At 40.4% G+C, this 24,486-nt stretch overlaps 1 protein-coding gene across 10 annotated transcripts in view; it reads left to right on the top strand.

Annotated features, from left to right (window-relative positions):
- COL12A1 (collagen type XII alpha 1 chain) overlaps window positions 1-23,367 on the top strand; it is a 115,381-nt gene extending 92,014 nt beyond the window's left edge. For 6 of the 10 annotated variants that reach the window (XM_053381281.1, XM_053381282.1, XM_053381278.1 and 3 more), the window contains 14 exons: window positions 15-92; window positions 1,701-1,787; window positions 3,163-3,216; window positions 4,942-5,037; window positions 5,604-5,657; window positions 6,272-6,325; window positions 7,555-7,608; window positions 10,606-10,677; window positions 15,966-16,001; window positions 16,098-16,164; window positions 17,691-17,879; window positions 18,204-18,272; window positions 19,155-19,325; window positions 22,301-23,367. In XM_053381281.1, the coding sequence (XP_053237256.1) occupies window positions 15-92; window positions 1,701-1,787; window positions 3,163-3,216; window positions 4,942-5,037; window positions 5,604-5,657; window positions 6,272-6,325; window positions 7,555-7,608; window positions 10,606-10,677; window positions 15,966-16,001; window positions 16,098-16,164; window positions 17,691-17,879; window positions 18,204-18,272; window positions 19,155-19,325; window positions 22,301-22,482 (1,263 nt within the window). In that variant the 3' untranslated portion in view covers window positions 22,483-23,367. Of the gene's footprint in view, window positions 1-14; window positions 93-1,700; window positions 1,788-3,162; window positions 3,217-4,941; window positions 5,038-5,603; window positions 5,658-6,271; window positions 6,326-7,554; window positions 7,609-10,605; window positions 10,678-15,965; window positions 16,002-16,097; window positions 16,165-17,690; window positions 17,880-18,203; window positions 18,273-19,154; window positions 19,326-19,696; window positions 21,224-22,300 lie in introns of those variants that run through there. The other 4 variants (XM_053381285.1, XM_053381286.1, XM_053381283.1 and 1 more) reach the window with 4 other exon arrangements.
- The last annotated feature ends 1,119 nt before the right edge of the window (window positions 23,368-24,486 follow it).

The following is a 24,486-nucleotide window of genomic DNA, read 5'->3' as shown; positions in this document are numbered from 1 at the left end:
TTTTTGTCTTACAGTTAGAGATCCAGAGCTTCGACATTGTATGTAATGCCGTTTGGACTAGCAGAGATAGGTGCTGTGACATTCCTTCTAGGGTAAATATAATATTTAAAGCCTCATGTCAACAATCTGAGCCAGTCCTACACAGAGGACAATGCGGAATAATGTTTGAAAGGTCCCTGTTGGGAATGACAAATTGCTTATGTGACTCTGAATCATCCTGAGACTCAGAGGGCAAGAATGCAGATACTTTACCAGAGCCATATTATAAATGCTGCTATTTTGAACTTAGGTGCAGTCAGGCCACATTTCAGTCCAATTTTATCCCTTACAGATATATTTCCCATACGTATGACAAGATTTGAGGGTTTATTTTTAAAATAAGCAATAAATTTACCCTATTCTACTCATACATATCCTCATAAATGCTGTTGGGGTTTTTTAAGTGAGTGTATGTTTGAGTCAAATTAGAGATGGAATAATGAGGTAGTTGGGCTATAGGATGGTGAAATAGTCATGTTTTAGTTACTGCTAGTGTAAATTAGCAGGCAAAACTCAAAAGGGTGAATTTGCACTAATCTGTAATGGGCTAAAGGTGGAAGAAAAGTTCAAATAAGGAAGGCAGAATGGTTGAGCGATGGTCAAGTGGAGGACACTGTGTGGCTTCTGCCCAGAGAGAGGAGAAAAGATGAAAAAGAGATGTAGTCTTACAAGAATAACAAATTGAAACCTTGTGCCCTGAAAAAATGTTTCTACTAAAATATGCTGGGCAATTTACTATCTTATTAAAGTTCTCCATGTTTTTTGTTTCAGTACCATTTTGAGACTTGCAACTTCTTATCGACTTCTGCCCCAAAGTTTGTGTTTAAGAAAACTCAATATCCATCTTCCCAAATGAGTGCAAACAGTGTCTACTCTGAGTAGACACATGCTCTCTTTTTCCAGGACACACCCTCTTTTTCATTGGTAGAGTCATCATAGCAATCCATAGTTAAAAGTAAAAGTTGGCAAAAGTGTCCTCTTTTTTTTTGTTCTTCAGAATGGTTTTCTGATACACCTTCCTTCTGAAACCCAAGCAGCCCTGAAAATCTGTTACAGAGGTTGGGAACACTCCAGAAAGTGGCACAGGGGACTTCTAGGGGAAAGAATGATTGGAGAATATTGTTTCTCCCATCTCTTCTGCTACCAGACACTTCTGTTGGATTATTAACTGTTTCAGAAGCAGGATGACAGCATTGAATTTTCCCTCATATCGATCACAGATTATATGGAAGCTATAACTCTGGATGCACCTTTAGAGAAACCCCCTATGGCACACATAAGCAACCTGAATTTCTTTAATTCATATGTGTAGATTACTATGTGTATGGTTAAATCGATTTATCTAAATCTGTTTTTAGTCCTAAGGATAAGTCCTACAATATAGGAAGTCATAAAAAGTGTAGCAAAACATCTGCTGAGTATTTTGCTCCATCCATGAGCAATGTGTATTTGGGACTAAGCAGCAAGACTTCCACACCAGCCATCATGGTTCCCAGGCAACCTTCAGTCTCAGTTCTCTCTCCTGTCTGTCTGCCTGCCCTTAAAAATATAATTTAAACATGCTACAGACAATAAAAAACATATTTGAAACCATTCTCTTGGTGATCACCCTTTAAAAAATATTCAAGGGAAATGACAGATGTTTGTCCTTTAATTTTCAGAGGGATGAAGCAAAATGCCCATCGTTACCAAATGCTTGCACATGCACACAAGACAGCGTGGGACCTCCAGGACCTCCAGGACCTGCTGTAAGCAAAATTATTGCATTGTGATTACCAGACATGTGACTCTGTAGAGTACCTCAGATTAACAAACTGGAATCCATAGAACTCCAATGACTTCAGGAAGCAGAGGCCAATGATGATGGCAACAACCTCTCTGTTCACACTAGCACAGGGAGCCAAATTAGCTGCAGCACCAGAATTAGTATAGCAACAGCTTTTGTCTGTTGATGCTCTAGCACAGGTGTAAGGAAATGGATCCCTTGCAAACAGCCCTGTATGGCACTTTGAAGTCCTCCTGACCATTGGCACTTCAGAAGCCTGGCATTTGGATTGGTGGCAAGTCTGAAGCACTGCATAAGATCAAAATGGGCTGGTGAGCCAACTGAGGAGGCCTGGTGGTTGATAATTATACAAAAGTATTGGGGGAGGTGGGTAGAAGAAGTGTTGCGGGGGGGGGGCATTTCCCTCTATTTCCTAACCACAGTGACTTCTACTACTATCATGCCAGTCAACGAAGAGCTGAAACTGATGAGATTGTATCGTCACACTTCTGATCAGATTAATTTCACTCCTAAGAGGTAATTTAAGGAAGGACAAAGAGAAATTTGTTGTTGAATGTGCTGCAGAAGGGGAAGTGCGCACCATTCAAAGTAAAAGTGTATTTTTAAAAGTGAGATCTTTCTCTTGAAATAGTGAGACATTACTGTCTGGGAGCAGATACCCTTCCACACTATATTTGTAGAGAGTTATACGATAATAGACATGCAGCATGAGGAGGTATATATTTACAATTTCTTTACTGTGTTAAAAATTATTAGCAAATGTTTAAAAACACCCCAGGCGTGCATGTGGGTTTTATTTTGTTTTTGTGCAATGGGAGTGTGCTTCTTGTCACCATGATGATGTTACTACCCAACACATTCCTACAATAATAACTGTACACATGACTATGGCAGCAATGCTTGTTGTACTATTGGGAGCTAAAATTGGCCATTCTAGGTACTGCTTTCAATACTGAAACCTTTACAGCAGTATTGATGCACTGCCAATAATCACTGTGTGTACATTGGGCAACAATATCACTGCTAAGTCTGGTGAAAAAAACACATCTATGCACAGCTAGACTTCATAGCTTTCTTTGTTGTTTTTAGTATTTTTATCATAGACTTGTAGTGTGCAGTTTGACGCCCGCAGCCCCACAATACGTTGATCTAAAGTTTGTTAGTCTCTATTTGTGCATTGAATGAGCCCATAATGAACCTTCTGCTTCACCATTCAGCTACTTGCGAGAAGTAATATAGCTACTTGCAAGAAGAAATTTGCATTCATATATGATTTTGGACTTCCACGTCTATCTATCCATCTATCTATACTCATTATTTGCATGTTTTTGTTTTAGGGAGGCCCAGGTGCTAAGGGACCAAGAGGCGAAAGAGGCTTAACTGGGCCCTCTGTGAGTATCATCTGGCCAAAACAAACAAGATGAATTTTAACAGGGAGAAATGTAAAGTATTGCACTTGGGCAAAAAAAATGAGAGGCACAAATACAAGATGGGTGACACCTGGCTTGAGAGCAGTACATGTGAAAAGGATCTAGGAGTCTTGGTTGAGCACAAACTTGACATGAGCCAACAGTGAGACGCGGCAGCTAAAAAAGCCAATGCAATTCTTGGCTGCAATAATAGGAGTATAGCATCTAGATCAAGGGAAGTAATAGTGCCACTGTATTCTGCTCTGGTCAGACCTCACCTGGAGTACTGTGTCCAGTTCTGGGCGCCACAGTTCAAGAAGGACACTGACAAACTGGAACGTGTCCAGAGGAGGGCAACCAAAATGGTCAAAGGCCTGGAAACGATGCCTTATGAGGAACGGCTAAGGGAGCTGGGCATGTTTAGCCTGGAGAAGAGGAGGTTAAGGGGTGATATGATAGCCATGTTCAAATATATAAAAGGATGTCACATAGAGGAGGGAGAAAGGTTGTTTTCTTCTGCTCCAGAGAAGCGGACACGGAGCAATGGATCCAAACTACAAGAAAGAAGATTCCACCTAAACATTAGGAAGAACTTCCTGACAGTAAGAGCTGTTCGACAGTGGAATTTGCTGCCAAGGAGTGTGGTGGAGTCTCCTTCTTTGGAGGTCTTTAAGCAGAGGCTTGACAACCATATGTCAGGAGTGCTCTGATGATGTTTCCTGCTTGGCAGGGGGTTGGACTCGATGGCCCTTGTGGTCTCTTCCAACTCTATGATTCTATGATTCTATGATTCTATGATCTGCCTAAAATACACACTTACGTGGATGTAAGTCCTATTGAACTCGGTGGGGCTTACTCCTGAGCAGATGTACACTGGATTGTTTTGTAACTGTTTTGTCTCCTCCCTTGGTTTTTTTTTTTTAAAAGACTTTTAACCAAGTAATTATTTAAAGTTAAAGTATCTGTATTTAGTTCTATATATTAGGACCACATCGTATGCTACATTTTTAGTATACTGTGAATGCAAGAAATATGTTTGCAAATATCTGTACCATCCCACACACCAGGGAGAAGTAATCTTACTGAAAATTCACTCTGTGACAGTTTTCCCTCTGAAATCAACTTCATTCATGTGAAATTATAATATCTGTATCTCACTTTGCTTCCCTTCAATTGCCTTCAGTTTCTATCATTAGTACACATGTGAGGAAGATATAAGAGAAAGGATGTCAGTTCTGCTGCATTGTTCTTCCCTGTCCCAGGAAGTTATGTGGGGTTGGTTCATCATCTATATTTTGTGGAGGAACCTGAGGCAATATTTGTCAACATCACAATGGAGGCACCAATATTTGTATCAAATAATGCCACCAAGCAATAATGCCGACACTCTTGGCTTATCATCTTTCACACCTTTAAACTACATAAGATTTTGATAAAGCTGCTACAGTGTGACAAGCTCACCAGCAAGGCAAAGTTTTACCTCAGCTGATGGCTACCAGTGTTTCTAAATGCACTAAAAAAAGAGTTTCGGCAAAGAGCCGAAACACAGTGGAACCCTCAGATTTCTAGACAGGCCTTTTATAAATGCTGTCACCTTGTGAAAACATATTATGTGAATCCATCTTTTACGTATGTTCTTTAAGATAACCACTTTGGAAGAATAAAAGGCTAGCTAGCAAATGGGTTTCTCTCTTTTTCTACTTTAAGGGGCCACCTGGTGCTCACGGAGATGTAGGACCTAGAGGCCCTCAAGGACCACCAGGACCACAGGGGCCAAATGGACTTTCCATTACAGGAGAACCAGTAAGTAAACAGGCATTCTAGTTTAGGAGAGAGCAAGATAGCCTGCATAGCATATTTAGTGCTCTCGGATACTCTTTAACTATTGCACTTTGACATTGTTCATCACATAGTAGAAAATACTGGGAATAAGTGCTTTAACACACGACATCATATTTACAAGCATTGCAATACTGGCAGATTACACAAAAAAATAATAGCCATACTATTGTTGTGGTGATTTAGAAGGAACATTGCTATGCCTTTCTGCATTTCCAGATAAATTCTTAAGCTTTCAAAAGGTTAGGCAATTATCTGGCATTCTCTGAACTATTTTCTGATAGTTAACCATGTCACTATTCTGAGAAACTAAATCATGTGTTGCAGGCTGTGTAGGTAAATCAGAGGAAAGAATGACAAAGGGGCTGGAAGAAACAGTTCAGCCTTCCCCAGGAGCCCCCCAGTCTGGTGAATGGGATGGGTTGTACACTGTGGGGCTGGGATTCAAGGGGGAATCACTCCAAGTCTTCCCAGCCCAACGTGCATGATGAATGGCACCTTCTAAAACTTGCAGTATTTCCTCCTCCTAGGGTCGTCAAGGGATGAAAGGTGATGCTGGAGAGCCAGGACTACCTGGTCGCTCAGTAAGTTTGCTTTTTAAAAAATAATATGGTCATGCTACTTATGCTGCACACGTCCCATAAGTGCTAACATATATTAAGTTCTCACTTGTAGCCTGGTATGCATAAGTTTCTGTTTAGTTTCACTTGCTCTTCAACAGATGAGACAAAATGCTATTGAAGTTCAAAATAATAAAATAAGACCACACAGGTACAAAACCACATCATGTATCAGCTGTGAATTGGTACTGAGAAATGGGACTTGGTTTTAAGGAAACAAAGAAGGCATCAAAGTTCCAGGAAAAACTGGGCAACAACACAAGAAAAAAGACTCTCAAGCTCAGAGGCCTCACTATCCATTTTTTACATCCCTTCATTTGGAGAACTGTTCCTTAATTCCTACTCCTTTCTACTTAACCTATTCCTGCTCCAGAATAGGACCTCTCCTCTTACTCTGTGGCTGCTAGGCTTACTCAGGAGTCTTTGGTGATGTACCTTGTCAAAAGGTTTTTGAAAGTCCAATTCAACTGTGTCAACCAGATCACCTCTGTCTCTATGCTTGTTGGTACTCTCAAATGTGTGTCTTGTATTGCATAACTCAATAATTCTCTCTGATTAATACTTTTCTTCTTCTGTAGGGATCTCCAGGCTTACCTGGCCCCCCTGGCCCAATGGGACCTCCAGGTGATAGGGTAAGCATTTTTGTTTTATATTTGTTGATGATCACAGTAGGTCTAGGGCTGTGCCATTGGTGGGCAAAGATTCCTAGTTACACAACAATTTCCTACATGGAAGTCTACTAGTTTTGAGTAGGACATCCTTTTTGAGTACCAAAAGTAGGTGAGCTGGTGAGGGGCTCCATTTCAATGCTTGTACATGAACTGTGTTTTAACTTACATTGTGTTTCTTCTTTATGTACTCATGGCAAAATAAATATATGGATGACACTGCTCCCTTTGACGGTGTATAAGCAATAGACACATATTTTTCCTACTTGGTAATTATTTTCATCATAGAACATTGTGTAAGGAGAAGCCACCTGGCTTGACTTTAGGAATAGCACAGGGTAGAACTTCCTCAGCAGGACTTCACAGGGTCGGGGTGAATGAATGAAGAGAGCCTGCCAAACCTACAAAAATAATCCCTAATGGATGGGTGCAGTTAAAAAATGGCAATCACCATCACCCAAATGCTTAAGGTTGGTTTGGTTGTATGTGAAAAGTTAAACTGTGCAGACCATCAAAGTAAAGACTCTGGCTAAGTTTAGATTGAGAGAGGAACAGTAAAGTTTTAGTATTAGAAATAAACTACTCTCCTGATATTGTCTGGTTATCTAAATCGCATAGTGCTTTCTCTTTGAAATTAATATGACAGCTATGACCACTACTCTTGATTAGTTAATATTTCTCTTTTTTGTGTGACTTTTTGGATGAGTGCTCATTATTCTCAGCCATTTTGGGGGGTGGGGTGAAGGGGCGCATGATGTGAACAGTGGGGGAAGCTCCATTGTGCAAGCAGACGTCCTTGCAGAAAGCTTCCGTTGAAAAGGCTGGTTAGGTGAATCCTGCCAACTAACAAAAAAGGCTGGATGTGAGAAAGCAAACAACAAGAGAAAGAGGGACAACAGAGTCTTAGGTGTAACACATGAGAAGATGATGATGTTGGAACTTCCTCACAAGTAATTGAGCTTTAGCATTCAGCATGAATTCTTAATCAGAGAAAAGCCTTGATATATTCATGTGATAACTAGTTGATGTTAGCGTAACTGAAGCACAGAACTAAATCACACCTAGGCTGGCAATATCTTTTAAACATATATATTAATAGTTAATGGACATTAGCCTAAACAAGTCATCATGGAATTAGCTTATCTTTTTAAAGAAACAAAACAATAATACATAAACTTTCACTTTTCAACTAGGGTTTCACTGGAAAAGATGGCCCAACTGGACCAAGAGGACCCCCTGGACCATTAGTAAGTGTTAGCTTGACTGTTTGTAGACTAACTGGGGGGCTTTGACATTGGGGAGGGATTAGCTTTGTAAAAGTCAGTTTGCTGTTATGGTTCTCCCTCTACCTCCTCATTGTTTGTGTTAGCAAATAACTACCTGAGCAGGTTAAATCATACAACTATGTAACCTCTTTTGCCCCAAACCCTAAAGGTTCCAAGGATCTTCAGACCATTTGGTGAGCCTGGTACTCATTCTAAGTTCAGGGCTCTCGTCAACATGCCTCTCTGTGGGTTTGGTACAGTAGTTTACCTGGACAGTAATGCTTATGGATCTGTAATATAAGGACCCTTACACACACACACACACACACACACCACTTTTTAGCTTGCCCAGAACTCTCCACCATGTCTTTCTTCCCTGTTGGGTGATGCTCATTTGAGGCAATGCTTCTCAGCTACTTACTTCTGTGCTGCCTTTTCCTTCCTTGTTCTTTCTCTGTTTCCCTGTTACCTTTACTTTTCCCCTTCCTTGTCTCTATATCCAATATCCCTCATGTCCTTGTCTTGACCCCCATCTCCTTTTCACCCTGGTCTGCTCCAATTATACTCCTCTGACACCATCTCCTCCTCCCCCTCCCGCCACAACTTTTATCATGCAGCTGGTTGGGCATTTCTGTCTTTCCCATGACATTGCCTTGACCCAACCCTTCCACTCTGCCTGCCTTACCCTTCTGGGCAGATCATCAAGCAGATGGAGCAACAGAGGAATCACTGCTCACAGCATTCACAACATACTATTATATAGGCATCATCTAAATGTAGACTCTTATGTAGCCAAAAGAAGTACCAACCATGCATGCACATACATACATACATACATACATACACACACACAAGGGGTGTGTGTGTGTGGTATCAACAGGCTTGGATGAACTGTAGGGCTCGTACATATACAAAAAACCTCAGGAAACAAAACTTAGCGGAAACTCTGCCCCCTAGCCCAATGATGACCAAGCATGCTCAGTGGCTATGGAATGCCGACTGATTCTTGAAGGGGAGGGAGGACAGAAAAAACCAGGGGAGGGGTAATATAAAGGAGTATCCTGGAAAAGGTCATGGCTGGCTGGCTGGCACACTTCATTTTGTTGCAGGCCTAATTGGTTTGATATAATTATGCATATTATTCAGTGCCAAATTTTGCTGTAATATCACTCTGGCAAAATGTGCACCCTTTTGACTCCCCTCTTGCATTCTAAGTCCTATTCCTATCAATCCTGTATTGTTTGTTATCCAGTTAGAAGATTTGATGACTACAGATAGTTATGCAGGAGGTTTTATTAAGAAAAAGATCTGGCTGTGTCTAATGTGGTCTGCACATGTTCATTATGCTGGAAAATAGTCAAAAGGAAATCATTTCGAGTACAGTTAAGCTTTGGGAATACTAGAAGCTTCATAATGTTTTATGAGGCTTGAAAATTTCTCTTATGGAATTTGTTCCTTTGATGTGATTAGAAAGATGTGAGTGTTTTGCTGCTGCTTGGAAAATCTGTTAAAAGAAAGCCTGCTAGTTGCTAGGACAATGCTTTTTCATGAAAAATCAATAGGCTAAGCATTAAAAATTATTTTCTTTTAAAAAAGGTAAAGGTAGCCCTGCCCGTACGGGCCAGTCTTGACAGACTCTAGGGTTGTGCGCCCATCTCACTCAAGAGGCCGGGGGCCAGCGCTGTCCGGAGACACTTCCGGGTCACATGGCCAGTGTGACATCGCTGCTCTGGCGAGCCAGAGCCGCACATGGAAACGCCGTTTACCTTCCCGCTATGAAGCGGTCCCTATTTATCTACTTGCACTTTGACGTGCTTTCAAACTGCTAGGTTGGCAGGCGCTGGGACCGAACAACGGGAGCACACCCCGCCGCGGGGATTCGAACCGCCGACCTTTCAATCGGCAAGCCCTAGGCGCTGAGGCTTTTACCCACAGCGCCACCCGTGTCCCCATTTTCTTTTAAGATGCTATTTAATTACTTCCATACTAATTGTTAAATAAGTAAGTGAAAGACCAATCCTTTGCTCCCTAGGAAGGTAACTCATGAGACTCCCTCTGCACTGACAGAGAAGATGGTAGTGGGCAGAGAGAGATGGCCAAGGATGCCAACTTCCAGGTGCAAAATATAGACATAGGACATATCCAGTGCTATTTTTCTAGAAAAAGAGGTGCTGGAACTCACAAGGAATGCCTCCCTTGTTCTCTTATAATAGCAATGGTGTCTACCGGAGAGGTGCTGAAACTGAGTTCCAATGAGTTCTGCCTGGAAAAAAACCATACATATACATATGAGCTCAAAGCATTTAAGACTCCTCAGATGAACCTTGGATCAACCAATTCACACTGTTGCAAAACATTTCAGAGAGCAAGACTGAAATTGGTTTTGAACTTAGTTCAAAACACACTGGGCTTAATTAACTTTTTTTTAACCTTTTTTTTAAACCTTTTTTAATTAACCTGGATATTTCCTTCCTTTTTATAGCAACTGAGTGTATCACCCAAGCTTCATCAACCTCAGCCCTCCAGATGTTTTGAGACTACAGTTCCCATCATCCCTGACCACTGGTCCTGCTAGCTAGAGATCATGGGAGTTGAAGGCCAAAAAACATCTGGAGGGCTGAGGTTGAGGAAGCCCGGTCTCACCTTTCCACATCTGTTGGGACCTAGAGCCAGTTCAGCAGTTCCTCACCAGTACAGATTGGGCAGGTTGTGGTGGTGGGACGGGGGTTGAGATGACCAGAAAAATAGAATTTTATTGCCAGATGCAAGCTTAACTTGTTCATAGAGCATTAAAGAAATAAAACAGAGACTCACTGTTTATGTTACAAGGTGTGTCAGATTGTGAGGAAATGAAAACAAATAGTAGTAGGAAAAGTTTTCACATGCATTCCCTGCATTTGGTGAGTATCATGTTTGTTGGATTTAACAGCCTATTATTATGTCCTCCTTAGTATACCTTTTCAATGTACATTTTTGCAGGGTTCCCCAGGAGTTCCTGGAGTTGCTGGCCCAACTGGAAAACCAGGAAAACCAGGAGATCGTGGCTCTCCGGTAAGATAACCAATGATTGGCATTTAGTGCATCTGTTATTAAAGATACCATCAAACGTTGAGAGAGTCATTGTGTGATGTGAGTCTGAGAAAAGTCTATCAGTACAACTAGCTAATATCTGAAAGTTAAGATGTTAAGTCTAATTTTCAGCAACTTCACTCCTTACAGCACATCTTTTTTTGCAATTTAAGTCAGGTCTGGAAATTGTGGTCAGGGCTTTCCACTAAAAAGAGAGCAGAAGCTGCACATGCCAAGGCTTATATTTCTGCACTATGTAAACATCTCAGAGCAAAATCAGCAGAATTACTGGAATTATTCTTTTTTAAGCACAGTCAAGTATGATGTGCTTCCCTAAGGTGGAAATTTTTATATGTAGCATTCTGGGAGCTTGTTGGTTTGAAAAAGTTTGAATGTTTACAGTGGAGCCTCGGTGTTGTGTTGTGGGTTCTGTCTAGAATCTTATACCAGATGAGGGATCAAGAGATTGTCCCAGCAGCATTGCCAGAGCCAATCTGTCTGATTTTGTCAAGGCTGCTATTAGAAAATTATGCATTTGGTACCAAAGGTTGCAACGTTTGCATCTACTACACTGGTCAGCATGGGAAGGCTCTCTCTCATTATCTTAGCTTGTATCAGTACCTTTGAGGCAATGAAGGGTTGTACTTCCTCTGAACGAGTGGGTACATAGTTTAGAAGTACTTCTGGATCGATTGCTTTCGCTTGAGGCTCAAGTGGCCTTGGTGGTGCAGAGTGCTTTCCGTCAGATACATGGCCCAACTGCACCTCTATCTGGACAGGGATAGCCTAACTACTATTGTCTGTGCTCTGGTAACTTCTAGGTTAGATTACTGCAATCTGTCATACATGGGGCTACCTCTGAAGATGGTTTGGAACTTCAGCCAGTGGTTAGGTTTCTCTCCAGGGCAAGACAGTTTGAGCATATAATGCCAATCCTAACCTGACAGCAGTGGCTGCCAGTTAGCTTCTGGACCTAATGCAAAGTGCTGGTTTTGACCTATAAAGCCTTAAATAGCTCAGAATCACCCTACCCCAATGACTGTCTCACTCCATATGAACCAACTCAGACCCTGTGTTCATCATCTTAAGCCCTTCTTTGTGTGCCTCCTGAGCAAGAGGTCAAGAGGGTGGCAACATGAGAACAGACCTTTTCTGCAGTGGCTTCCCATTTGTGGAATGCTCTCCCCAGGGTGGCTCGCATGCTGCCTTTGCCACACAGCTTTAGGCACCAGGCAAAAACAGTCCTATTCTCCCAAGCCTTTGGCCAATTACACAATCTAAGGCCTTTTAAAGTGGGGGAGGGGTATTATTTATGTTTGTTACTTTGTTGTGTATTTTTATGTTTTTATATTGTCTACCACCCTGTGATCTTTGGCCAAAGGGTGGTAAATTTTTAAATAATAATAGTAATTATAAAATAGTCTTGAAAAGGAGAAAGAGGAATTTTCTATATGGCCCCAGATAAGTCACATCAAGGTTTTTCTGCACCCCCCCCCCGCTTTTTAGAATGCCATGCAAATGTTTGCATCTAGTTTCTATGAGATTACGCAGTCTCATATTTGGAGTCAATTGGTCACATTAGCTTGTCCCACTGATTTCCTTAGATCTTAATTGTGACTAATTTTCTGTACTTAATGTCTCACATTAGCACTTATTATAAATGCTGTCTTAGTAAGGGAACAGGTTGGGTTACCAACTGGCCACCACCACCACCACCACCACCACCAACAGGGCTTGGCCTGCTTAATTGTCTAATAGTAGTTATATCCAAAGTCATAAACAGGTAAACCTCTGCACACCTTGAGAGGCATCATTGCTTCAAATTTCTGTGTATCAGTAATGGATGGTACGTTGGAGCTGTGCTGCATGCCTGAACTCCCTCCAGCTAAGTCACTGAGGTGGCAACAAGGTCAGTGCAGTGCAATTGAGTCAACAGGAGTGCTGCACTGGCTGCACCAGCACTTTGCACCACCCCAACCTTGCCACCAACATGCAGCAGTGACTCAGCTAGAAAGAGGTTGACCAAGTGGCACAGCCCTACTACACCATCTGCTACTGCTGCACATCAAGCTGCTGTTAAGAGGCAGAAGAGCAGTGACCAGTAAAAAGTTGGCTCCATTCAGCTTAGGAGCTCTGTATGTAATGATAACTTCAAGGCTTCTTCATAATAATGGAAAATAAATAAATAAATAAATAAATAAATAAATAAAAATATTTATACCCTGCCCATCTGGCTAGGTTTCCCCAGTCACTCTGGGTGGCTTCCAGCAAAATATGAAAACATAATAAAACATCAAACATTCAAAACTTCCTGATACAGGCCTCCTCCAGGTGTCTTCTGAAAGTTGTGTAATTCTTTATCTCCTTGACATCTGATGGGAGGGCATTCCACAGAGAGGGTGCCACTCCTGAGAAGGCCCTCTGCCTGGTTCCCTGTAACTTCTAATTAATATATATATATATATATGCTTCCCTTTATCCAAATATAATGTTTTCAGAGTGCAGTGTTTTGCTTTGGTTGTCCCACTCTCCCGCATACTGTTTCTCAGCTTTTCAGATCAAATCCCAGCAGGAATCTGGCATACAGTCTGTGCAGATGTTTTGTCAGACTCATGTGGTAGATGGGCTTTCAGCACCTATATGTATGCTATCAAGAAATGCCAAAGTGGCAACCTAAGCCCATGTGTGCAAGCGGTGGGCCAAATGTAGCCTGCAGAGTTTTAAAGGTCATCCAGACTTTTCCTGTAGCTACATGGCTGTGTTCCAAAGCAGCATTTCCTCACACAGCTTTACATATTTCTTGTGATAATGTAACCATCTAAGAATCTTTGTTAGCACTGGTAACACAAAGATCCAAATCACACACTTTTAAGCCAAGCATGGGAGAATAATATCATGGTCACAGGTACTATGAAATCATTTCAACATGAGTATGTCACCAAAAAAGTTTAGATAATTCTGGGCCATAGTGAACAGAGAGCTTTCCTGAGTTCATTGGCCTATCAGTGCATTTTTAAGTATCTCGTGAGAATTCTAAGTTGGTGAGAAGAAAAAGTTCTAAGTGGGTGATAAGAGAAAAATGATTTGTATGCATGTTTAGAAGACAGACAGACATACAGGAAGCAGCAGCAATATCCTACTTGCTTTGAGCTTTTGCTTTCCATGGGGACAAACTTGATAATTTGCTAATTAATTACCGTACAAAAAGAAAAGCCTATTCTTTAGACAAAGATAGCTATAACACAATAGACTAATTAATTCAATAAGGAGGAAGTATCTAAGCAAACAATGGTGTCTCTTAAGTATTTAGAATGAACAAGAACAAATAATGTAACTATACTTCATAGACACAAACATTATTTAAACAGCCTTCCCAGGGTCTCCCATTGGATCCATTTCTCACATGTGGTTGACATTACTTCTGGAAAGTAAATGCTGCCTCAGGCTAAGACAATCGACACATCATATTCTGTGTAAGGCTGGTCAAAATGACGAGAGAAGACATAAATTACTTGCCTGATCCGGGCATGTGGCAGCTCTGTACAGCTGCTAGCAATGTTGCTCTCCCAAAGAGATGTTTAGTGAATTAGAAGAGTCCTTTTCTTTCACACACTTGCTTGGACAACTCAGGTAAAGAGTTTAAGGGTCCCTTTATTTGCAAGAAGAGTGGTTGATGTTGCTGCACTGAAAGCAGCCTGGGGGATAACAAATAATCAGAGCCATATGTAAACAAACAGACTTTTGCATGTTTGGCAGCAGCACCCAGGGTCACCATGACCCTAAATTCTGCACATCTGAAATCATCCCTGGTGTAAACTTCTCACTTTCACAAATTAAATGTTCATGATCTCAGTGCAAGATTGTTGAAATGTTGCCATATTCAGTTATGCTCTAGTCCTGCAGAGTAATTTATTGGTGTGTCACTGAAGGAGCTTTTTAAAGAAACCACTTGTGGCCAGATTTGGTGATTACTTTTGCTGACAACAGAATATTAAGCATGATTAAATAATAACTAACGATTCACCTCTGGGAGCTTACCAGTGAAAATCTGTTTGGTTTAATAGCAATTTCTCTTTTGTTTGTTCATTTGAATGCCCAGAATTTCCACACATTTCTGATCATTTATTTCAAAAATTGGAGTCCCCACAGAAAGGAAAGGGAGGGAATTTAAAGGAAATTCAGCAGTTGAGGTTCTGGTATTACTGATGCCAATCTGCCTTCGTCATCAAATCAGCTTAGTACAACAAAAGTGGAGGACATTACTGTGGATGGTGCACTAGAGGTATAGGGTGAAACATCTCTGGTTTGAGATGTTTATTAAGTGCCTCTGGAAAGACTACAGAACTTGTTCAAATGACTAACATTTACTAGGGTGGGTTAATATTTTTCTGATAACAGTCCAAGGGTTCAGACAACACTGTCTCCTTTTTGGATGATTTGAAAAGGGAAGTCCATGTTGTTGACAGATGAAACAACGTTAACTGGTTTCAAATAGGTAATAAATAGATATGTGTGACAATTGTCATGTATTTTTGAATATCTGCAAATATACAGCTTAAATGCACTATGTTTACTGAAATTAACCAGGAGATAATTTAATTTTTAATTATTTTTGTCTCTCCCCTACCCCCCACGGCTATATACTCTAATGAAAATAATTATAAGGGCAACTTATTATCAAGTCATGTTTCTTTTCTTAAGAAGCCATGCTGGAAGATGTTTCAGTAAGGAATACAATAAAAATATTAATATAGGTTATGTTGTTCTTGGTCATGGTTTTATATTATGATGGTCCCAATTTTTTTGCAGACTGATGTTCATACTCACTGAAACATTAATACTGCCTGTTTCCTTCCTTAGCACTGTTATCTAAAAAGGATAGATAAACACCCAAAGTGTTGGTGGGGTGGTTAAATGAAGGCTATGTATTCTAGTAAATGAAAATAATCACCATAGCAACTTAGAGGTAGGCAGTTGTAGCTTATTGGTACACAAAATGTGGTGCATGTAGAAGTGCCCAGGTTTTGGCATTTCCAGGAAAGACTAAGAAAGTCTCTTGCCTGAAACCCTGTAGATTTACTGCCAGTCTGCTTAGATGACGCTGAGCTAGATGGACCAGTGGTCTGATTCAGTATAAGGCAGACACTTGGCTTTCATGGGCTGACCTTCCATGTTCAGGCCCTGGAGTGCCTGGCACACACTTTTGCAGTCACTCCTGTTAATACTCCCTCTTTCTGTGATGCACTCTGATGGAGTTTAATTTGTTACAGGGGCCAGCTGGAATAAAAGGCGAGAAAGGTGACAGAGTAAGTGCACCCTTAAAATGAATTTGTTTGCATTTTCTAATGCTTCCTACAAAAGAGCACATCATGTCTAATACATGTTCGGTTTCTTTTATTAAGGGAGACATTGCTTCCCAGAATATGATGCGAGCTGTTGCAAGACAAGTCTGTGAACAAATGATGAATGGTAAACAATGCTTTGAAATATGTGCAACAAAACACATGTTTCCGTGTACCATATTGTCAGACTCTGTTGTGAACTTAAAGCTTAAAGTCACATGGGTTAAGTGTTTCTCAAATTAGGCAGAGCCTAGGCTGGTGGGTGAAATTGCAAATGTTTGGCCTCTTGCTAGCTCGATCACCAAATCCAGCAGAGTCTGATCAGCTGAAAGCAACTCTGAGTTACCACAGGTGGGTACAAACCAATGGCTGTCACAACAAGCCTAGGTTTATTTGTCACTTTTCCCATTGGCATATTCAGTGTGGCAAACAAGAACTTCATCGTACCAAATCAACACAAAATTAGTCAGTGGTTGATATTCTGGATTGAAATATGGGTTTGAGTTTGATTCCTTGCTTTGCTGTCAGCTGCTGCCTTTGTGTAGCAGTAGTGATAATGATTAATGAAGGCTAGGTCTGATCCCACCTTATGCTGTTGCCACTTTGTGCTCTTCAGTGACAGTAGCAGTGATGACAAGTTCAGGTCCCATTCTCCAAATGCTGGCAAATACTGAATATGTTTTGCTGCTCCTTCTGGTGTTTGTCATACATGGTCTACTAGAGAATACAGAAATGAAAATAAATGGTTATGCTTAAAAGTAGAGGCATGGTCAAGTCCACTACAGGCATACTGCCCATACATAGAGGTATCATAGAGCATTAGAGCTTGTCTTCAAACTTGCCTTCTGTTGTGTACACTCAGTACATCTGGCCATTATGGGGGCTAGGAGACAGGTACATGACACCCATAGCTCTGCCTTACATTCTGTGCCTTACATTCCTAGGCAAGACCTTATTGATAAAATATGTGTTCTTCTGGGGAGCTAAGTTGTACTGGTTTCTGCTTTTTTATAATACCATCTTGCTGCCAACATTTCTCCTTTCATTGTATTTATTGGATCTACAGTTGCATAGAGTGGAACCTCACAAGCTCTATGCCTCCATGGGTAGAAAAGAGTGGAAGAGATTTTGGCTGACTGGGCCTCCCCACCCCCACATCCAACCATCTGTGTCCCTCCTAAAATAAACCCACACTCTTCTGGAAACTTGGGGAACCTCCAGAACAGGGTGAGGGGCTGAGTGTGTTGAGGCTGCAGGCCAGAGTGGGTATGGGAGAAAATCATGTTCTGTCTGTGGAAGCACCCAGTTTGCAGAGCAGGTGCCTACACTGGCTCTGACTCACTTCCACAAATAAATCTAACCCTATGGGTGGTATTACATGCTAATCCTACTCAGAGTAGACCCACTGAGGCTAATGGGCATGACTTACTCAGGCTCATCAATTTCAGTTTGCTAAGAGTGGAATTTAGTTGAATTTATTTATTTACGAGTTTATACTGTTTGTTAATCTTAGCCTAAAGTCGTGTACCAAATTAACCAATTGTAGTCAGGAAGGTGCTTTGTGGCACCAGGGAGCAGTATTCTGTTTTGTTTTTCACTTTACAGAAAATGGTATTGTGCATTCTTATATTATCCTGTTTTATTTCTCCAAAGCCAATATGGCCCAGTTTAACCAGAGGCTGAATCAAATACCAAATGATTACTATTCAAACCGTAACCAACCAGGACCATCAGGACCACCAGGGCCCCCTGGACCTGCTGGGCCACCAGGAGAACCTGGGTCTGGGGGCAGGCCAGGCTTCCCAGGCACACCTGGCATGCAAGGGCCAGCTGGAGAAAGAGGTGAGTTGTACTATATATGTATAAAGTGTGTGTGTGTGTGTGTGTGTGTGTGTGTGTGTTTCGTCATCCTAGGTCGGCTGCTGTCAAGCAGAGGAATCCTTTGCTAATGCTTCAGTCTAACATCCGCAGGACAGCCTTTAAACCAAACAGAATGTTTTAGTATAAAAATGGCCGGCATATGCTAAGTGGTTCATTGGATGAATAAGAGCAATATTTAAAAATGTGCTGTTAATTATATGCTTCACAAGCACGGAAAATTATTTCTTCAGCATCACTTTCACAATTACGTGGGGTGTTTCCCTTTTCTTTTTATGTGTGCTTTAGGGCTACCTGGAGAGAAAGGTGAAAGAGGGATTGGATCACAAGGGCCCCGAGGTTTGCCTGGGTCACCAGGTGAGTTTTCTGTATCACATGGCAGTAAAAAACCATAAAAGATAATATTGACAGGCTTTATTATGTATGCAAGTAAAATTTGATCAAAATGAGCATCAAGTCTTTTTAGCTTGTATCCAGCCAGACATCTTACATTTCCCCCCTCCTATTTCAGGGGAAACAAAATGTTATTTTAGCCTTTTGACTCAGAATTAAGTTTTATTTGCAATTGTTGTGCTCTCTTTCAGTTGTAAATTACTCTATAGTATAGTTACAATTTAAGATAGAATGCAGGGCCTTCACAGTTACTTTTTCTATCAGTACAATATTGATCATTTACCGATGTCCTGGCAAGAGTAGTCAGACTGTCTTGCCACTTCTGTCTTTAATTTACTAGTTGAAACATACCTTTCTTCATTACAAGATCCATAAGAATTTTGCAACAAATTTTAGCTCCACTTTGTTAAAGCTCTCAACATTTCTGTTAACCATGAATATAACTTGTTCCAAAAAAAACACCCCATGATCTCATCCATTCTAAAGCTGCAGGGTAGCAGAACTGAAGCAGCCCGACACTTTAACTGAAATTTAGTGTGCTTGTCTAATACCGAAGTGCCCCACGAGATCCCTGAATCGTACACAGGATGGATATAAACCACTAAGCTCAAATCTTGCCACAGCAGTTTTCTGTGCATAAAGACCTTAAAATTAGGGAAGCAACTAATGATGAGTTACATCTTGGGTTCCCTGCGGTCGCTTCATTGACACCATATGTAGAACCCAAATGGAAACATTTCTTAACCATATGTCTGAGTCTAGACTTCAGTTTTGACAGTCACTTTATCGGACTGCTGCATGTTGAATTATATAGATATATTATCTTCCTTTTCCTTCTATAATTAGGTCCACAAGGAGAATCCAGAGTTGGCCCTCCAGGTGCTACAGGCTCACGGGGACCACCTGGGCCTCCTGGCCGTCCTGGTAACTCAGGTATCAGAGGTCCCCCCGGGCCTCCTGGATACTGTGATTCATCCCAGTGTGCTAGCATTGCTTACAATGGTCAAGGATATCCAGGTAGGTTACTGAGAACTTAAACTTAATTTTGTACCTCATTGATATGCCAGTTCCGTCTGAATTGCTTTGTGGAAGGAGACCTTCTAGTATAATGAACTGAATCCAGCTCAGCTGTTCAGTAGTCATAACTGAGCAAGCCTAGAACTAATAATTCAGGTACTATTAAAAGTACTTTTGGGGGATTTACTGAACTACCCCAGTTTGATATGTGTTTTGTGTTAAGGGGAAAATATTACCTTTCAGAAGCAGTTTATTTCTAATAAATATAGTGTTAGAAAAGTATTATCTTTGCTTAAGGATTTAAATGACAATTTTCTTCTTCTTCTTCTCCTTGTGCTCCTCCTCCCATCAAACTACTTCTTCTGAACAAGGTTGACCTCTCCATCTAAAGTAAAAAGAACACAGTTGTTTGCCATTTTGTGTCTTTCTGATTAATGTTGGGATTATCTATACAAAATTAGTACCTGAAATCTAATATCCTGAGAACAAATGCTATTCTTTGGTACAGTGCAGACAACTGAAAAAAGTCACCATAGCACAATTTTGTGTTGGGTTAAATTCCATGGCATCTATGATTATATTACTCAATGGCACACATTTCTTCTGAGAAGAAGCAGTTTCAGACAGTGAACTGCCAAAGGAACAAAAATGCTGGATAGCTGTGGCCACTGGGGCACCAATGAAGCAATCCTATACGTGTCTACTCTGAAGTAAGCCCCACTGAGCTCATTGGTGCTTACTCCCAGATAACTGTATTGGATTGCAGCCAAAGTCACTGTAAACTGGGAAGGGGATGAGTCCCAAAATTGTGTGTGCCATATAAATCTAGGGCATCTCTCGAGAAAGGAGTTCAGGCTCACGGTATCAATAGTTTGTTGTGTGCACTGTAGCACCTTATAATTCATAAACTTGATATGTTGTTTGCCACTATCATAATGTGCATGTATACATGAATGAATATATATATATATATATATGTACACACAAATTCATGGACTTTGAGCTAATGAATGAAACAAATTTTAAAGAGTAATCATGCAGAACTTGCACAAGATCAACAATTTACATGAATTAAAAATAAATGGGAAACAATATTGCAGTGCTCTCCTTCCCAAGAGAAGCCTTGTATACATATATAGATATATGCGTATAATTTAACCCTCCATAGATGGATTTAGCTGAATGAATATATATATATTGCACAGCTGTTTGACCTTGGAAAACTAACATCCTCTTTGACCTGTTTCAGGTTCCGGCTAACACATTTTCTAAGTCGCCAGTGCTGCTTACAGTTTGAAAACAATGAAAATCCTGTTTCTGAGATGTTTGCGCACGTGCTTATTAGGAAGTGAATCTGTATGGATATTTCACATAGATAATGGCTAACTGAACACCATAAGATGGGGAGATTCTTTTTTTATACACTTACTAACAAGTCTTCTTGAACACGATAAAGGACAAAGATGTTGGTAATGCCAGAGGGGGAAAGTCCATCTTCCTATCCTTACTTTTCTCTCCAACCCCATACCTAAAAAGTCCCTAAAAGACTCAGTTGCATTGGAGACTTATAAAACTACTAACTAGTGAATTTAAGACCATGATACATTTAACTTCATGAAAGAGAAATGACTTAATGTAAATAGTAAACTAATTGTGGCTTGTAAATGATTTGTATGGGATCATGTCTGCTAAAATTAGTTAACATTACCATCATGCTTTCGCATTTAAGCCTGCTGCTGCTGCTTTTTACTGTGTGCTGCCATAACCACTCTGAAACTTGTTGAAGCCTCTCTCTCTCTGGTGCTTGTCTTCATCATTCTCATCATCATCTTCTTATCTGATTCAGGGCATGGGTTTTTTTGTATATGTAATCTTCTTTAAAGCACTCAAAAGCACAATTACTTTTGCTTCTGGTCCTCCTGCAGGGTTAGGTATTTCTCCAGCACAGCTATTATTCAGTCCAATATAAGGAACACTGTCATGAAATAATATTTACTGAATATGATCACCACTAGTCATACTTTTTGTAGGTGCCTGCCATAGTAGAAAACTATTTTTAAGAAACAAAAACAATGATACATGTGAGTTTTCCCTTCTTGACTCAACCTGCCAACTTCTTTAATTAGCTTTCAGTTAAGTGCTAATGTAAAGGATTAATAAATTGTGCACCAAGGTCTGATTCAACGGATGTTAACAGTGTTGAGATTTCATTGCAACAAGAAGTTGGTTGTGATTAACTTTTCCCATTGCTTTAATGTAACTTAGTTAAGACTTAAGCTGTAATGAAGCCTAAATGCTTCTTTAGAAAGTTCCCCAAATTTCAATGCATCATATTAACTAATTTTTATCCAAAACAGACCCACTGAAATTAATGGCATTGACTAAATAATTGTAATGGGTCCAATCTGAACAAAAGTTAGTTGAATATGACCCACTATTAGTTTTGAAACTCACATTTTAGACCAAGTTTCTTTTATACTTTTTCTCCTTACCCCCAAAGAAACTAAAAATAATGGTTGTATGTACTTTGCCACTTAGTCTCTAACATTAATTGTACACAGTCTTGTGCTTGCTTGCTTGGGATTGAAGTTCCTTTGAACTCAGGGAGACTTACTTTTGAGTAAATACGATTGGGTATCTGAGCTCTGGTGTACAGTTAGAGTGATCTTGCACAAGAAGCCCTTCTCATTCACTTCAAGGGCAAGGAGCAGTTGCACCAACAGCTCCCTTTTTCTGAAGGGAAAATCTTTATGTGTATTAGAATTCCTGCAGTAATCACTGGCTTAGTATCATTTACTTGGAAATAAGTTGTTTTTTTATGAAAACTCAGTTTGCAAGTAAATGTACTTAGGGTCATATAGATTTACACCCCAGAACCACTAAAATGAAAATATTTAATTTTTAAAAAAAATAATCTGTGGATTCAAAGGCATTTGATAACTATAATGTTCAATCGGACGACTATTTTCAACCAGAGCCATATGCACCTGAAAGTGGACCTTATCCGCCTGAAAGTGACCCCTACATAGTACCAGTGGAATCAGAAAGAAGAGATGATGAATATGAGGACTATGGAGCTGATATGCATTCACCTGGATACCCCGAGCATATGCGCTGGAAAAGATCGTTATCAAGAAAAGCAAAAACAAAACCATAAATGATTGACTTCCTTACCTTTCCCCTCTTTATGGCTGGTGGTTTTTGTTGTTGCTATTCTTACATATGTAGATTCATCGGGAATTGGTTGGGTGTGCCTATTTCTCCACCACCGTTTCCATTGCTTCTTCTGAGGGTATCATGCTTATGTGGGAATAGCAATAAAACGTTACCATAGATTTCATTCTTGCTCTTACAATGCTTGTAAAATACCTGAGCTTGCAGCAGCTTCATAGAACTTTAACAAGTGCATTAAAATTACCACAGGGCTGCGTTATCTTTAAGTAAATTAAAAGAAAGAAAACCCTACACAGTTGCTGCCAGCGATCTGAAGGCTGGATGCTTCAGCAATGGAGCTTGCTTTATGCTTTTTCACCTCATCCATTACTTAACTCACACAGTTCAGTCACATGACAAATCTGCAGTCTAGTGAAACAAAAAAACTCTGCTTTTGATGTGTTCAGTTTCTCCTATCCTTGCTCATATCTTGCAGGGCATATACTGCTCTTATACATCTCTTTAACAACCACAAATCTTAAATAATGTAGCTGACATCATTGTATCAACTGGATACAGGTTTTTTTTTTTAAAAGAAATAATGGCTTAAATCTCCTTTTAGAGACATTAACATTTATGCCAAATTGCAGTCAATCCTGCAGAGATGGAATTGCATGTTTGTGTTGTATATTTAGTATGATTCCCCTCCCCCCCAGAATATAATGTTTCGTAGTTATCAAAAAAAAAAAGCAGTTGGAAATTGTTTGCAAGACTATGGATATAGAATTGCTGCTTTTATATTTTAACTGCAAATTGTGAATTTCACTGCCTTATATTATTTATTTCTGAAACAAAAGAGGCATTTTTCAATAAAACTACTGAAAATTTATATAGGCTGTGAGTATTATTGCTGGGAGGCTTCCAACCTTCAGAGGTTTTATTGTCATGGGAAATAAATCGACAGAAACATTAAACTACTTTCAGAATAACCTTTTCACATATAAAACTTGCAGCACATTGCAGTTTAGAATGTTGAACAATGAATACTAGATTGTGTTACAGGCTGAGGTCAGCATTATATATCAAGCAGTAGTTTCCATACTCTGATGGTATAATACTTCATTTCCCCGCTCTATGGAGGCCCCAACCATGATAGAATTAAGATAGTGGTTCCAAACTCAGGCCATGTACATTTTTCACATAATCTATGAACCCATGGCCTCTATACAAGAATAATAGCTCTCACATTGCCACTTCTGCAGCCAGGATTTCCAAGACATTAGTCTTTAGAAAAGAATCCCATGCAGGTGAAAAGTGAAAAACAAAACTGGCAAGCATGTAAATGATTGAACTTTTCCCCCTTTTTTGATTGTATCGCCATTGAAAATTACCCCCTTTGAAGCTGCTTTTCCTTAATGGTTACACTTTTCCGTTACACTCCGAGACTAGTTTTAAAAGGGATTAGACAAATATAAAACAGAGAATAGATCTACCATTGGCTATTAGCGACAACAGATAAATGGACTCTCCAAGTAAAAAAATTGTGTCTCTGATAGGCGTGGAGGGCAAATTTGTTTCACTTTTCATTTTCATGCAAACCCACCTAAGTTACACTTCCTGAACCATAAAACAAAACAAAACGTAAAAGACCCCTGACAGTTAAGTCCAGTTGCGAATGACTCTGGGGTTGTGGCACTCATCTCGCTTTACTGACCGAGGGAGCCGATGTTTGTCCGCAGACAGTTTTTCTGGGTCATGTGGCTAGCATGACTAAGCCGCTTCTGGTGAACCAGAGCAGCGCACGGAAACGGCGTTTACCTTCCCGCCGGAGCGGTACCTATTTATCTACTTGCATTTTGACGTGCTTTTGAACTGCTAGGCTGGCAGGAGCAGGGACCGAGCAACGGGAGCTCACTCCATCGCAGGGATTCCAACCGCGACCTTCCGATCGGCAAGCCCAAGAGACCCAGTGGTATAGACCACAGCGCCACCCATGTCCCTGGTTCCT

The sequence above is a fragment of the Podarcis raffonei genome, chromosome 3 (assembly GCF_027172205.1).
Source record: "Podarcis raffonei isolate rPodRaf1 chromosome 3, rPodRaf1.pri, whole genome shotgun sequence".
NCBI classification, from domain to species: Eukaryota; Metazoa; Chordata; class Lepidosauria; order Squamata; family Lacertidae; genus Podarcis; species Podarcis raffonei.
This window is presented reverse-complemented; position numbering and strand designations above follow the sequence as displayed.